We start from the raw sequence: 15258 nt of genomic DNA on the forward strand, positions 1-15258 counted from the left end.
AATAAAGAGGGGATAGTCCCAAAGCAACAGTTAGTTTATAGTAAATGAGAGCTAAAATACTGAACAAGCTGCCATTTTAGCTAGTTTTCTACAGATACAAATTGGGAATCTGAGGGCCGAGCAGAACTAAGGATAACAGAATTAAATGAAAAAGCACCATGGGAAAAATTGTTTGCATTCCTTCTTTAGGACTAGGTTGCAGTACACTTATAATAACTCCATGCCATTGGGAGATTTTGTGGCCAAATCCCCTCCAGCCCAGTGATTCAGGTAAATGTCAATGACACACAAATTTCCACCCAACATAAGGCTTTTCAAAACTTTTGAATGAATCTCACCCTTGTCTTTCAGAATATCATCTCGCATTACAGGAGAGGTCAGCGAAATTTTGACCTGCATCTTAGGCTCTTTATTCGTAGTCAGGAAAATGCAAGATTCATCTGGGCAGGTTTTCAATTCATATAATTCTTCTGTTATAGTCTACAAATCAAAAAATAAGACCTTATATGAAAAGATCTGAAGAAAGATTAGAACTCAATTTCATGAAAATTGTTCAGATGCTGAGCCTTCTTTTGTTGCATAATACAACAACACAGAACTAGTAACATCAGAAATAATTCTAGTGTGCAACGTCAGCCGATATCAGCTGTGAGAAAAAGGAAGCGGAGGGGCAGTTAAATCACTGACTATTATTCAAGAGTTAAGAGAGTGGCTAGGTGCTGACAGGGCTTTGTAGCCATTTTTCAACCTCACAGTCAAAACCACTTTTTAACCACTCAATTTGACTTGCATGTTAACAATAGGCCAATGTGCTATATTGTGCTCATTAAACATCCAAAAATAAAAAGGAGTCAGCACGTTCAGAAGTAGAAAAAACGCCTTCCTATCAGGTCCTTTGGTTGCTTTTCACCAATTTGCATAGCTTAAAACAATTTGGCTTGGAGTTTGAAGTCTAAATTGGAAAGAACTCCAGCAAAAAATGACTTCAAATCCCAAGAACTGCACTGACTTCCTTAAAATAAACTAAATGAGCCATAAAGACACCATGCCTTGCACACATCTGAAATTGCAATAACAATACCTGACGTAGCTAAGATCCCCAAATTTTCTTTAGTGTTAGAACACTGAAAATAGTTTCAGGAAGTTCAATTAAATTCAGAAGGATGGTTACCAAGAGCTGTTTAGGCAGGTTGGCTGAGATTTTCTCCAGAAGGGTTTTGGTGGGTTTGTGGGCAGAGAGCAGGATAAGATTAACATGCCGATCTCCACGTAGAAGCAATCCTTTCGCCAACACACCAACACGCATAACTCCTTTTAACACTCGTGATCCAAGGTCACCTTTCCTGTGAAAATATGGTAGAAATTTTGAACATGTGTTTCTTGGGAGTCCAGCTGCAGTATTGTGACATTAGTTCAATTCTGACCTCCAGTAATATGTGGAATTTGCATACTCATGATCACATGGATTTTGCCTCGATATGTGAGTTTCCTTCCATGTCTGTAAGATGTGTGGCTGTCAGGTTAATTGACTGCTGTAAATGTTCCTGTCAAAACTCTAGAGTGCCTTTCCCAACAGAATCAAAGATATACCTTCACCAAACCACCTACTGTAGTTCAGGAAGTTGACTCACTACTATCTTCCCAAAAGCAATTGGAATTGAATGAAAAGTGCTGGCAATGTTGGTGATTACCAACATACTGTGTATAACAAAAGAAAAATGAAGAAACATTTCGCAAGATTTCATACGCAATAGAGTTGGAGGCCATTTGGCCCATCATACTTTTGTCCTTGCCTGGAACAGACCAAGACTATATTGAGCCAAGATGTCCAAGCAGAACCATTGGTGTTTTTTAAATTTTTTTTTATTGAATTTTCAAATAGGTTACAGAAAGAAAAAAGAAAATTACCGGCCCTTCCCCCCCACCTCCCCCCTAACATATCCCTATAGGAAAAAAAAAGAAGAAAAGAGAAAGAAAGAATGCTTGGATTTCAGAAGATCCCCACATGCTCCATAGAGTTCATAATAGCTTTAATATGTATATTTATTTCTTTCCCCAGATAACCAATAATTTTATCTTCGGAGCACCTATATATTTAATCCTATTTTTTGTAAATAAGGGCGCCAAATTTTCAGAAATATTTCATATTTATCTCTTAAGTTATAAGTAATTTTTTCAAGTGGAATGCAGCTAAAAATTTCATTCTTCCAATGATCTATACTTAAGTATGAATCCGATTTCCAAGAAACTGCAATAGCCTTTTTGGCTACTGCCAATGCAATTTTTATGAATTCTTTCTGATATTTATTCAATTTGGATTTTAATTTTATCCCTTCAATATCGCCTAGTAAAAATAATATTGGATTGTGTGGAAGTTGTATTCCAATAATTTTTTCCAATAAAACTCTTAGTTTGTCCAAAAAGGTTGAATTTTAGAACAAGACCAAGTAGAGTGTAAAAAAGTACCAATTTCTTGATTACATCGAAAACATTGATCAGATAAAAAAAATTGACTTTAATCTATTTATTTTTTGTGGTGTAATATATATTTGATGTAAAAAGTTATATTGTACTAATCTTAGTCGAACATTTATTGTATTTATCGTACTGTCAAGATAATCTTGACCAACTTGATTCATCAATTTTAATATTCAAATCAGTTTCTCATTTTTGTCTTGACTTATGAATTCCTTGTTTAATTGCCTGTTTTTGAATCAAATTATACATAGTAGAAATAATTTTTTAAATTTTTCCTTTTTGAATTAAAGTTTCTATTTCATTAGGTTTTGGCAATAACATTGTTTGACCCAGTTTATCTCTTAAATAAGCTCTTAATTGGAAATAACAGAAAAGAGTGTTATTTGATATTTTATATTTATTCTTTAATTGGTCAAATGACATTAATATACCTCCTTCAAAACAGTCTCCTACATATCTAATCCCTTTGTGAAACCAGTTATATAAAAGTTGATTATCCATTGTAAAAGGGATAAGTTTATTTTGAATTAAAGGTCACTTTGCTAATAAAGATTTCTTTATCTTATCATCAACATTTATCTTATTCCATAAAGCAATCAGATGTTTTAGTATAGGAGATTCTTCCTTTTCCCGTATCCATTTAGATTCCCATTTATATATAAACTCCTCTGGTATATTTTCTCCTATTTTGTCTAATTCTATTCTAATCCATGCCGGTTTATCTTCATCAAAAAAAGATGCAATAAATCTAAGTTGATTTGCTTTGTAATAATTCTTAAAATTTTGTAATTGTAACCCTCCTAGGTCAAATTTCCATGTCAATTTTTCCAACGATATTCTTGACATCTTACCTTTCCAAAGGAATTTCCTCACACATTTATTTAACTCTTGAAAAAATTTCTGCGGTAATTGTATTGGTAACGTTTGGAATAAATATTGTAATCTAGGGAATATATTCATTTTTACAGCATTGACTCTACCTATTAATGTTATTGGTAACATCATCCACTTATCAAGATCTTCTTGAATTTTTTTCAATAATGGCAAATAATTTAATTTATATAAATTCTTTATATCATTATCAACTCTTATACCTAAATACTTTATACCATTTATCGGCCATTTAAATTGAGTTATTAATCGACATTGACTATAATCTCCTTTAGTAAGGGACAGAATTTCACTTTTATCCCAATTTATTTTGTACCCTGATATTTTCCCATATTCTTCCAATCTAGATAATTTACGCAATGATTGTAATGGGTTAGTTAGATAAATCAGAACATCATCAGCAAATAAGTTAATGTTATATTCCTCCTGATTAACTCTGAAACCCATAATATCTGAGTCAGTTCTAATCAATTCAGCTAATGGTTCTATTGCCAACACAAATAAAGCAGGTGATAATGGACAACCTTGTGTAGTTGACCTCGTTAACTGAAATGTTGTTGAAATTTGGCCATTTGTCACCACTTTAGCTTTGGGGTATTTAAGGTTTTAATCCATTTTATAAAAGATACTCCTAATCCATATTTTTCCAATACCTTAAATAAAAAATCCCATTCCAATCTATCAAACGCTTTTTCTGCATCCAAAGCAACTTCTACACTCATTTCTTCCCTCTTTTGTGCCAAATGAATTATGCTAAGTAACCAAGTTACATTATCTGCCGATTGTCTATTTTTAATAAATCCTGTTTGGTCCATGTGTATTAATTTTGGTAAGTATTTAGATAATCTGTTAGATAAAATCATTGCTATTATTTTATAATCTGTGTTCAACAAAGAAATAGGTCTTTATGATGTTGGTTTTAAAAGATCTGTCTTTTTTTGGCAATATTATTAAAATAGCTGTCGGAAAAAGATTCTGGAAGTTTATGCGTTCTTTCTGCTTGGTATATTAGCTCCATAAAAGGAGGAATTAATAAATCTTTTTGTAAAATTCAGGCAGAAAACCATCTTCTCCTGGAGATTTGTTACTCTGAAGTTATCCTAGAGCTTCTTCGACCTCTTTTAATGTAAGAGGCACATCTAATCCCTTCTGTTCTTCCAAATTCAATTTTGGGAGAGTTATTTGTGATAAAAACCTTTCTATCTCAACAATATCATTTTGTGAATCTGATTGATACAATGCAGAATAAAATTTTTTTAAAGTTTCACTGATTTCTAAAGGCTTATAAGTAATTTTATTTACACTTGTTCTAATTGCATTTATCATTTTGGAAGCCTGGTCTATTTTTAACTGCCAAGCAAGAATCTTGTGTGATCTTTCACCTTGTTCATAATATCTCTGTTTAGTTCTCATAACTGCTTTTTCTGTTCGGTATGTCTGAAGTGTATTATATTGTAGTTTCTTATTAACAAGTTGTCTTCGTTTTTCTTCTGTCATATCTTTGAGATTCTTTTTCTAATTTTGTAATCTCTTTTTCCAATTGATCTATTTCTACCATATATTCCTTCTTAATTTTAGAAGTATAACATTATCTGGCTTCTCAAATATGCCTTCATCACTTCCCATAATATAAATTTATCATCAACTGAATGTGAGTTTGTATCTAAAAAATAATATTTTTTCATAAAATCACAAAAATCTCGATGTTTTAATAATATTGAATTAAATCTCCATCTGTAAATCGATTCCTCCTTATCCATCATTATCTTTGTCATTATCAAGGGGGAATGATCTGACAATATTCTTGCTTTATATTCCATATTTTTCACTCTGTCTTGAATATTCGCTGATAGCAAGAAAAAAACTATCCTTGAATAAGTTTTATGTCTATTTGAATAAAATGAATAATCTCTTTCTCTTGGGTTAATTCTTCTCCATATATCAATCAAATTTAAATCTTTCATCAATGATAAAGTGAATTTTGCTACTTTTGGTTTTGTAACAACCTTTGTTGACCTATCTAAAACTGCAACTAGACAAAAGTTAAAGTTTCCACCTATTAATATTTTATCGTGTGTGTCAGCGAAATTCAAAAAAGCCTCCTGTATAAATTTTACATCGTTTTCATTTGGCGCATAAATATTAATAAGAGTCCATAGTTCTTAAAAGATTTGACAATGTATAATTACATTTCTTCCCCCAGAATCAATTAATAGATTTTGTATTTTAATTGGTAAAGTTTTGTTGACCAAAATTGCAACTCCCCTCACTTTTGAATTAAATGAAGCTGCTATAACATTTCTGACCCAATCTCTCTTTAATTGCTGATGTTCTATCTCTGTTAAATGTGTTTCTTGTATAAAAGCTACATCTATTTTCATTTTCTTAATGGATGTTAAAATTATTTTTCTTTTCACCGGTCCATTAAGCCCATTAACATTAAAACTTTAAAAATTCAGTAAACTAGTCATTATTTTTTAACGGGGTTACTCCAGTCTATAATAATACATAATATTTCAACTCTCATAGTACCTTGGGGAATTATTTAAAAATTCTCCATGTTGCTATGTGTCTCCCCTCCAATCATCCAGGCCAAGAAAGAAAGATAAAAGAAAGATAGATTATAAAGAAAAAAACAACAAAAAACTCCCCTGCTAATGTTGTGAATGAAAAATAACACATTACCCCCTTCAGTTGTGCAGGTCATGGCAAACGCCATGATTACACACATGAATCCCTTAGCGATTGATCCGAAGTTTCCCCAGCTCCCCCATAACATGAAAAAAGTATATATAAAATAAGAAAAAATATCACTACTCTCAATTAATATTTCTCAAATTTTTACCTTTCTCCCCCTGTATCATATAATTAAAAGTATATTTAAATATTCTTCTGCCTTTAATGTCCATCAACTCACTTCAGTGTCCCCGTCTTCATCTTTAATCTGTTTCACTTTTAAATCTTCACTGTGACTAGTGAATATTTTGGAGTTCTTGTGCAAACTCCTCTGCATCCCGATGATCAGTAAAAAATCTTCTTTTTCCGTCATCCAAAAAAATTATCAGGGTTGCCGGGTGGCGCAATATAAATTTATAACCCTTCTCCCATAAAACTTTTTTCGCTGGGTTAAATTCCTTCTTTCTCTTCTAAAGGTCATAACTTATATCAGGATAGAAAAGAACTGTTTTCCCTTCTATCATCAATGGCCCGTTTCTGTTTCTGGCACGTTGGGCAGCCGCCTTCAGGATCTTTTCTTTATCTTCATATCTTAAGCATTTTATCAAGATTAATTGTGGGTTTTGATCAACTTGAGGTCGATCTTTTTAAAGCTCTGTGGACCCTTTCGATTTCAATCAACTGGGTTCCCTCTTCAATTTCCAAATTTTCCGGGATCCATTTTTGAAAAAAATTTATTGGATCATCTCCCTCTATCCCTTCTTTAAGACCAACAATTTTAATATTATTTTGTCTACTAAAATTTTCAAGCATGTCTATTTTTTCCAACAGTTGTTTTCTTACTGATGTCCAGGCAAGAACATTATCTTCCATTTTATTCACTCTCTCAATAGTGTCTCCCGTTATTTCTTCCAGATTTTTAACTTTCTTGCCCATTTTCTCCTGTTTTTTCACCATTTTATCAAACATAGCCTTTTTTAAAAATATCTTCTTGTATTATTTATAATTTTTTAAATTCTTTTAATTCATGCATTATTTGCACCAAAGCTTCTCTTATGTCTCCAGAGTATCTTCCACCTCCAATCACTTCCTGTTGTTCTCCTCATCTTCATCTGTATGCTCCAGAGAATCCGAATCCACCTTGGGTTCATTTTCATTTCCGCTTCCAATCGTAGCTGGGATTTGTAGTTCAAATTGCTCATGTCTGCGCATGCCCTTTCCTGCACGCACGCGCAGTTCCTGTTGTTCCTTCTTGGAGACTGTTGATACTGCGGCCGATTTCCGTTCTGTGTCGCCGGAGGTAAAATGCACTTGAGTCTGAAGCTTCTTCATAGTGACTGGCTCAACTTGTACTATTTTCAAAGTAGAAGTTTTCTTCTTTGTCTGTTTAGGAGGCATATCTAAGGAAAATCCTGAGTAGTTTAGATGTAGTTTTTAGAAAATATTTACTAACTTTTCTTCACTTAAACATTAATTTATTAGTTTTTTTTTACAGGAGAGCTGGATTTCCATGTCTCGATCCTACGTCATCACGTGACATCCCCCAGCAGAACCATTGGTGACAAAAGTGTTAGTGAGCAATGTCAATACAAACTTCTGGGGATTTGACAACTTTATGGTCACAGGAAAATAATATGAAGTCTGTGTTGGCCAGAAAGAATGACAATCTTCAAATCAGTGAATTCCAATGAATCAACGACAGTGGAAGCAGTCTTTGTTCTTGCTGTGTGCTTGGGGGATGAAGGCTGCCATTTTGTGAAGACACTCAATTCTTCATTTTGTGAGCTTGACATGCTGGACTTGATTAGTGTTTTAAAGAAGACACAAAGACTTTAGGTAATCTGCTGGACTGGAGGTCATTTCCAAATAAGGAGTTGTTTGTGAGGTGTTCTTTGGTTGGCTATAACATGCAGACTTGTGAATGCCTGAGGTGATTCGAGCTCATTACTGACTGAGAACAAAGAGCCATGAGTCAGCAACTGTCCCTTGATGGGAAGAGGACAATAGATGGATGCTAGCTTGGACCAGAGCCAATGACCAGGTGTTAAAGGCCAGACACAGGACCTACGGCCAATGACACGGGAATGCGACATTTGAATTGATAAGCAATGGATATAAAAGTGGATGCTTTGTGTGCCCCGGTGGCGGTAAACTTCCAAGAATAACCATCGCAGACACAAGCCAGAAGAACCCTGTGTGAAGCATGTGGAGAGTGAGTCGGGACCACAAGGTACAAGGAGTGCCTGGCCAGCGTAAATTCCTCCACCTGGGTAATACCTTTGTTATTCTTTGACTATCCAGGAGAGTCAGGGACACTTAGCAGGTGTGTGCACAAGGTATTTAGTGTTTGAATTCACATATTAGTTAGTTTGAACAATAAAGGTAATTGTCAATACATACAGATCTCTCTGTGCCTCACTCAGAATCGTTGGAAGAGGTAGAAGCAATATCTCTCTCTCTCTCTCTTTTCCAACATCTGTGTACCATATACTGTGGATGTGGGTTAATTAGGACCAGCACATTTTGGGTTGTGTCAATTAGCTTAAGTTTAATGGAAATAGTTTAGAAAAGGTATAAAAAAAGACAAACTACCTTTTAACTGAGTAACAAAGAAAATATTTAAATGAAATACAGAACAAATTAGAACACTGGTAAAAGTTCTACAGTAGCATAAAAATGAGTATTAGTTCCTAATAGCTATTGATGGAGGAAATCATCCATCATATTGTGTTGACTGTAAATGAACAAAATCAATACAAACAACTAGTGCAAATAATGGGCTGCCTTCATACCATGCTTTTGATGACAACATTCTCCAAATTTTCATTTTCATTGTAATATTTATGATAGTTGATACCTTCTTATTATCTTGTTTTTGAAACTATTGAAACTGTGACTTACAGTCTGTTGTTCAATTGAGTGAGCTAAACTCCGGGAGAAAAATGTGAGCACGAGCTACCATGAAGAGAAGCTCAGAGACTAAACAAGGGGCCATGACTGACTATATTTCTTGCTGATTAAACCGTCAAGGAAGATTGAAACACGAAGGCAAATGTGGAAGAGAGCGAGTGGTTCTCAGAGGGGCCACTGGGTTTGAGTTCCTGCCCTCTGGAGGGGCCGCAGGGTTCAAGTTGCTGCCCTCTAGTTCGAGTCGCTGCCCTGGGAAATGTTATTGAAATTCTGAGATTTTGTTCAAACTAACTGTAGCTCATATTGACCTCTTTCAGTTCTATTTTTTCGTGTTTTTGCCCATTCTTTCTTGGTACCGATTGTCAGGATGAAGGTTTGGGGTTTGATGTTTTTGTTGTTTCTCCATTTGGGTGATCTGTTAGCTTTTGCGCGAAGGAGGTTTGGAGTTTGCGAGGTTTTGCTTCTTTTTCTTTTCGTGGAGGTGAGGGTATTGATGTCTTTCTTTCATCTACTATGGTTTTCTGTATTTTATGGCTATCTGGAGAGGACAAATCTCTGAATTGTATTCTGCATACATACTTTGATAATAAAATGAAGCTTAGAACCTTCGTAAATCCTAACTTGTTGATGCAGTGCAATTGTTCCATTTTCACTCGTTTCTACTATCTCCAAGTTTGAAACAACAATGAGCAAAACTGTTCTACATTGCCTTACTGCTCATTTCTCACCATCAGTGACAAAAATCACTGGATTTTGAACATATGCTCATAAAACCGATGCTATTTGAAAACTGTTTGCTCTAAGCAGTGTAGTGTCTCACAACCGCAAAAGTTCATGCAACTGACGCTAGTTAGAAACTGTTCAGCAGCAATCTCCTGTCCCAATTTAGCAGCATTGTCCCTAATAAACAAAAGAAATCCCAGCTATTTTCTCCATTAGCTTTTGTTCTTTAAGAGTTGCCCCAAATAAGTAACTGCCCCAATTAACTCATGGCCCAACTAACTACAATCCACTGCAGTTCAAAAGTTAATATATCGAGTAATTTCAAACTTGCATTATACAATTTGTACAATTGTTTCTCAACTAATACAACTCCATAACAAGTCAATTACCTTGGCCTGCTGAGTTCCTCCAGCATTTTGCGTGTGTTGCTTTAAATTACATTCATTATTGTATCATTTCAATATTGCCAGCAGAGGGCACAATTGGACAAAGAATTGCACACAGTTTTTAAAAAATTAACTCAAGACTTCATATATCTTCTAGCAAAACCATAGAATTTTGAAACAAATACTATGTGAGAAGTTTACATTCATCTATTTATCCATTTAATGTGGTTTATTTTAACAAGTAAATGCAGCCTTAGTTTGAAAAGCAGGACTGTGGCATAACTTTTGAACTGAAGCAGCAGCTTGCATTGTAAACATGTGGAGTTTAAACTATCCTCATATTTATCTACTAGGCTAAAGCAGTTAGCTTCACCATCAACACCGATAATGCTTACCATTCTTCATTTGGCAATAAGGAACCAAGCACTAAATAATATAAACTTTCCAACAAACACAGGAAGTATCAAACAGTAGATCCAAAGAATACAGATACAACAGTGCACGGTACAATCTGAAAACAGAATAAACAAATACCATGGCTGATGGAAATCTGACATTAAATATAGCAAATACTTATCAGATCTGGCAGCATTTATGAATAGAGAAATACAATTTCTGATTTTATAACAAAAGGGAAAAGTGATGAGAAAACTCAAGTTTTAGGACAAGGAGAGGGGAAAGTACAAAGTTAAGGACTCTGATGAAACAAGCCCCAGGAGAGATTATATCACAAAAAAAGGTTGTCAAGTGCAAAGGATAAAAAATGTGAACTCTACAAACAACTAACAGAAGTGGCATTCTGATATAACACTCCCTAGAATTTAACTGCACTGAATTTCTCATTGTGAACTGAAATTACATCCAGTCACCATACCACAAAATGATTCTGCACTTGACACAACAGAACAGATTTGTAAGGACATTTAGTTGTAAAGAAATACTGTATAGGCTGGGATTGTTTTCTGAGAAGAGATTTATTTGAGGTAATGAAGCAAAAGCAGTATTTCCTTTAACAGAATTGTTAATAATGAAGGGACACTAATTGAAGGGTACTTGAGCAGAAGCCATTTTCACAGGGAGTTGTGCGACGTGGAACTCATTCCCTAGGAAGACTTTAGAAAGCTGCATCATTTACTCAGATATGCGCCTCCCTCAAGGCAACAACTCAGAGCTGAAGAGTGGGATTAAGTTGGATAGATTTTTTTTATGTTGAAGTCTAGTGCTTATTCAATGCACGGAGTAATTTTTTTTCTCCTGAAGATTTGAATCCTTTGTCAAGGATGGGATCTTCAGTTGTGTAACAATATCAAAGAAGCTGATTTTCTCTTCTTAAAAAGACAGAAGTTATGTAAAATTATTTATCTGAGGTTTTGAGAAAAGGTGAAATGATTTCCTTTGGTGAGGCTATAATAATGAATTCTATGCAAAAGAAAAAAAACTAAACAGAGTAAGCCTCAATAATGCAGTACACAATGGGGTTTTGGTGGTGCCAGACTGGGAAATTCCTATTAACAATCCAACATACTGTTGCAAGAAGAAGTTTTGAACCTTTTGCAAATACCTGGTCTTCTGTATTAATTACTCATAAAATGTGGTCTCATCTTCATCCAAGTCACAATAATAGATAAACAGAACCCACTTAAAATAATACACACAAAAATTGCACTTCTCACATCTTTATTGAACATATTGTTTAATCATTCACAGTCCAGGCTGGAAAAAGTATGTGAATCCTCGTATTTAATAACTGGTAGAACCTCCTTTAGTAGCAATAACCTCCACCAAACATTTCTTGTAGCTGCTGATCAGACTTGCACAAAGGCAAGGAGGAACTTTAGAGCATTGTTCCATACAAAACTGTTTCAGTTCATCAATATTTCTGGGATACTTTGCACGAACAGCCCTCTTCAGGTCATGCCACAGCATCTCAATTGGGTTAAGGTATGGACTTGGACTTGGCCATTCCAAAACACAAATTGTCATCTACTTAAACCATTCTGTTGTTGATTTACTCTTGTGTTTCAGATCACTGTCTTGTTGCATCATCCAACTTCTATTAAACCTCAGGTGACAGACCGGTAACCTGACATTCTCTGTAAATTGCCTTAATATAATTTTGAATTAATTGTTCCTTTGACTGCAAAGCAGCCCCAAACCATGAACTCCGTCCAGCACACTTCACAGCTGCGATGAGGTTTAGGTGCTGGTGTGCAGAGTCATTTTTCCTCTAAACATAGCAATGTGCATTTCTGCCAAAAAGTCCAACTTTTATCTCATCTATCCACAGAACACTGTCCCAGAAACATTGTGGAACATCCAAGATGGTCTTTTGCAAACTCGAGGTGGGCAGCAATGTTTTCTTTTGGAGAGCAATGGTTTCGTCTATGGCATCCTTCCACGGACACCATTCGTGTTCAGTGTTTTTCATACAGTGGACACATGAACAGAGACTTTAGCAAGCTCTAAAGATTTCTGCAGGTATTTTGCTGTTACCTTTGGGTTCTTTTGCACCTCCTTCAGCATTACATGTTGTGCTCTCAGTGTGATCTTTGCAGTATGCCCACTACTAGGGAGAGTTGCAACAGTACTGAATTTCCTCCATTTATAGACAATTTCTCTTACTGTGGACTGGTGAAAATTCAGATCTTTAAAAATGTTAATGTAGTCTTTTCCAGCTTAATGCATCTCTACAATTCTTCTTCTAAGGTTATCTGTAACTTGTTTTGATTGAGGCATGGTGCCTTAAGCAGATCTTTCTTGAGGACAGCAGGCTCTGTCAGTAACCTGACTTTGTGAATCTTTTTTTTAATACAGGGCAGGGCACCTCTACAACCCAAACCTTCAATCTCATCTCACTGACTGGAACTCCTGACTTCAAATAGCTTTTGCAGAAGGCTCTACTTCAGAGGTTCAAACATATTTTTGTACTTAGACTGTGATTGTTTAAATGGTGTACTCAGTTTTTGACCAGAAGTAGTACAATTCTTTGCGTGTTATTAGCTTAGGCAGATTGTGTTTGTCTATTATTGTGACTTAGGTGACTATCAGACCTTATTTCATGAGTAATTAATGCAGAAAACCAGATCATTGCAAAGGGTTCACAAACTTTTTCTTGCAACTATACATTGAGTTGCTACACAATATTAATTTTCCAGTGAACTCAATAATCAAAATTATAGAACTGAACACCACAGCTTTTATAGCCCAACTTGTCTATGCTGACCAAAATCCAATTTGCCTGCATCAGACCCATATCTGTCTTTCCTACCCAAGTACTTGCTCAAATGCTCCCTTAAACAATATAAATATTCTTGCCTCTATTATCTACTCCGGCAACGCATTCCAAATAAGCACTGCCTTGTGTGAACATCTTACCCTTCAGTTAATTATTAAGGTTTAAGGGTGTGTAAGACCTAGGACAACATTGGCATCTACCTGACAGCAATGGAAAATTGGGCTGGTTTGTTATGCCCAAAATAAGCAAGACAGATCTTAAACACAATATTGGCAGATTGCTCTATTGTGCCTCACTCAAACATTAGCACAATAATGTAAGGAGTTGCCAAAAATATTATCGAGCACAACTTACCAATAATCGTCTCACCATTCAGCTTCATTACAGTCTTTAGTTCAAACATAGACAAACTAGCTGAATTCCAGAGGGTTGATCAGAGTGACACCAAGACCTAATAAAACTGAAGTTAATGGAAATCTCGAAGAAAAAGTTTCAATGGATTGAGTCAAGCTTAAATGACAGCAAGTAATTAAAGACCAATTATCTAAGTCCCAAAGTATCACTGCTAAAGATTCTCAGGACAATATCTCTATTACTTCAAAACAGTCAAAAATAGCAACATTTCCTAATGATGACAGAATTCCATGGCACAGACAACTTTCAAGAATCACACCATCTACTTACATATAGGACATTCAAGCTTGGGCCAATAGGCCAAGAAATTCCATCAACAATAAAAGTAACTTTCATCTGTCAATGCCAATAGAAAATCTTCTACTATTAACATACCGATGTCACCGCTGATCAGAAATTCAATTTGCTGATCTACAGTAAAAATCCTATGGTTAGAAGAGATTGAAGGTTGCATCTGAAGCTTCAGAAAACTGTCTAAAAACTTATTCATCACCTATAGGTTACATGCCAGAAATATAATGTAATATTAATATTCAATCATCAGGAACATACAGCTCCAACAACCCAGGGTATTATAACAGACTGGATTAGCACCCAATCCTTTATCCAAGCATTCATCCATCACTTATTTATCACAGCTGTAGGATTGTACCATTCACAAGGTGTACTGCAGCAATGGGAAAGACTCAAAATATGCAACTTCTCTTACCCAGCACAAGGGGAGCCCAAAAGACAGAATATTACCATTTATAGGTTTCCCTCTAAAATGCACATAAACTTGATTTGGAAATATTCCTTTATCATTTCTGGGTTAAACCACACTACCACATAGCAATGTGAGATAATCATTATCCCACACTATAGTGGCTTAAAGTCTGCAGCCAATGAAAAATTATGAATGGGCTTTAATGCTGATCTTGCCTCTGGCACCCGAAAATAATTTCCTTGGTGCTGTTGCATTTCATTCACTGCCAGCTGAAATTACACTTGAACTGCTTAGGTTGTTAGCTCAGCAAATTGATAATATACCTCTTGAATCAGCAGCTTGTTAGTTTACATCCCACAATCCTTTGCTACACACACAGCACAGACAGTAAGTATTTGAACTGAGGACACATTTGGCCTTTCATCATTACGAAAAGGTAGGGTGTTCTGGTGTCCTGCTAAACATTCCGGCACAAAATCAACAAATTAGTGATTGAATCATTTTGTCATTGGGATTTTATAATATGATAATTGTTTGGGAGATTATACCGTTTATTAATTACTGCATCCATTATTTATTTTTATCATACTGTAATAGAGTCAACTTTTATATGTATTCTGTTCTGTCATTTGACTTTCAATGTGTTAATCATAATTAGCAACTGGTATGATTTTCTTTCATTTGAAAGATACAATCACTTCTTCCTTGTCCAGCTTCCACCCCTCCCCCCACTCCCAGTATAGGACTGTCCTTACTTCTTGGAAAGATTAGTTCAGACGAACATTCCACAGTTAAGTTTTCCTTCAGAAGGCTTTTGTTAATCTATTGAGATCTCTGTG

The 15258-nt window shown here is 35.2% G+C and overlaps 1 protein-coding gene across 6 annotated transcripts in view; it reads right to left on the reverse strand.

Moving 5' to 3' along the window:
* Nucleotides 1–15258, reverse strand: part of LOC132406218 (zinc finger RNA-binding protein-like) — an 80310-nt gene that overhangs the window by 13810 nt on the left and 51242 nt on the right. For all 6 annotated transcript variants that reach the window (XR_009516095.1, XR_009516097.1, XR_009516096.1 and 3 more), the window contains 2 exons: nucleotides 1172–1343; nucleotides 339–480 (listed from right to left, as the gene is read on the reverse strand). Coding sequence is in view for 3 of the 6 variants with exons in the window: in XM_059991555.1 (XP_059847538.1) it covers nucleotides 339–480; nucleotides 1172–1343 (314 nt within the window). In the remaining 3 variants the exon portion in view is untranslated. The remainder of the gene's footprint in view (nucleotides 1–338; nucleotides 481–1171; nucleotides 1344–15258) is intronic.

The sequence above is a fragment of the Hypanus sabinus genome, chromosome 16 (genome assembly GCF_030144855.1).
Source record: "Hypanus sabinus isolate sHypSab1 chromosome 16, sHypSab1.hap1, whole genome shotgun sequence".
Classification (NCBI taxonomy): Eukaryota; Metazoa; Chordata; class Chondrichthyes; order Myliobatiformes; family Dasyatidae; genus Hypanus; species Hypanus sabinus.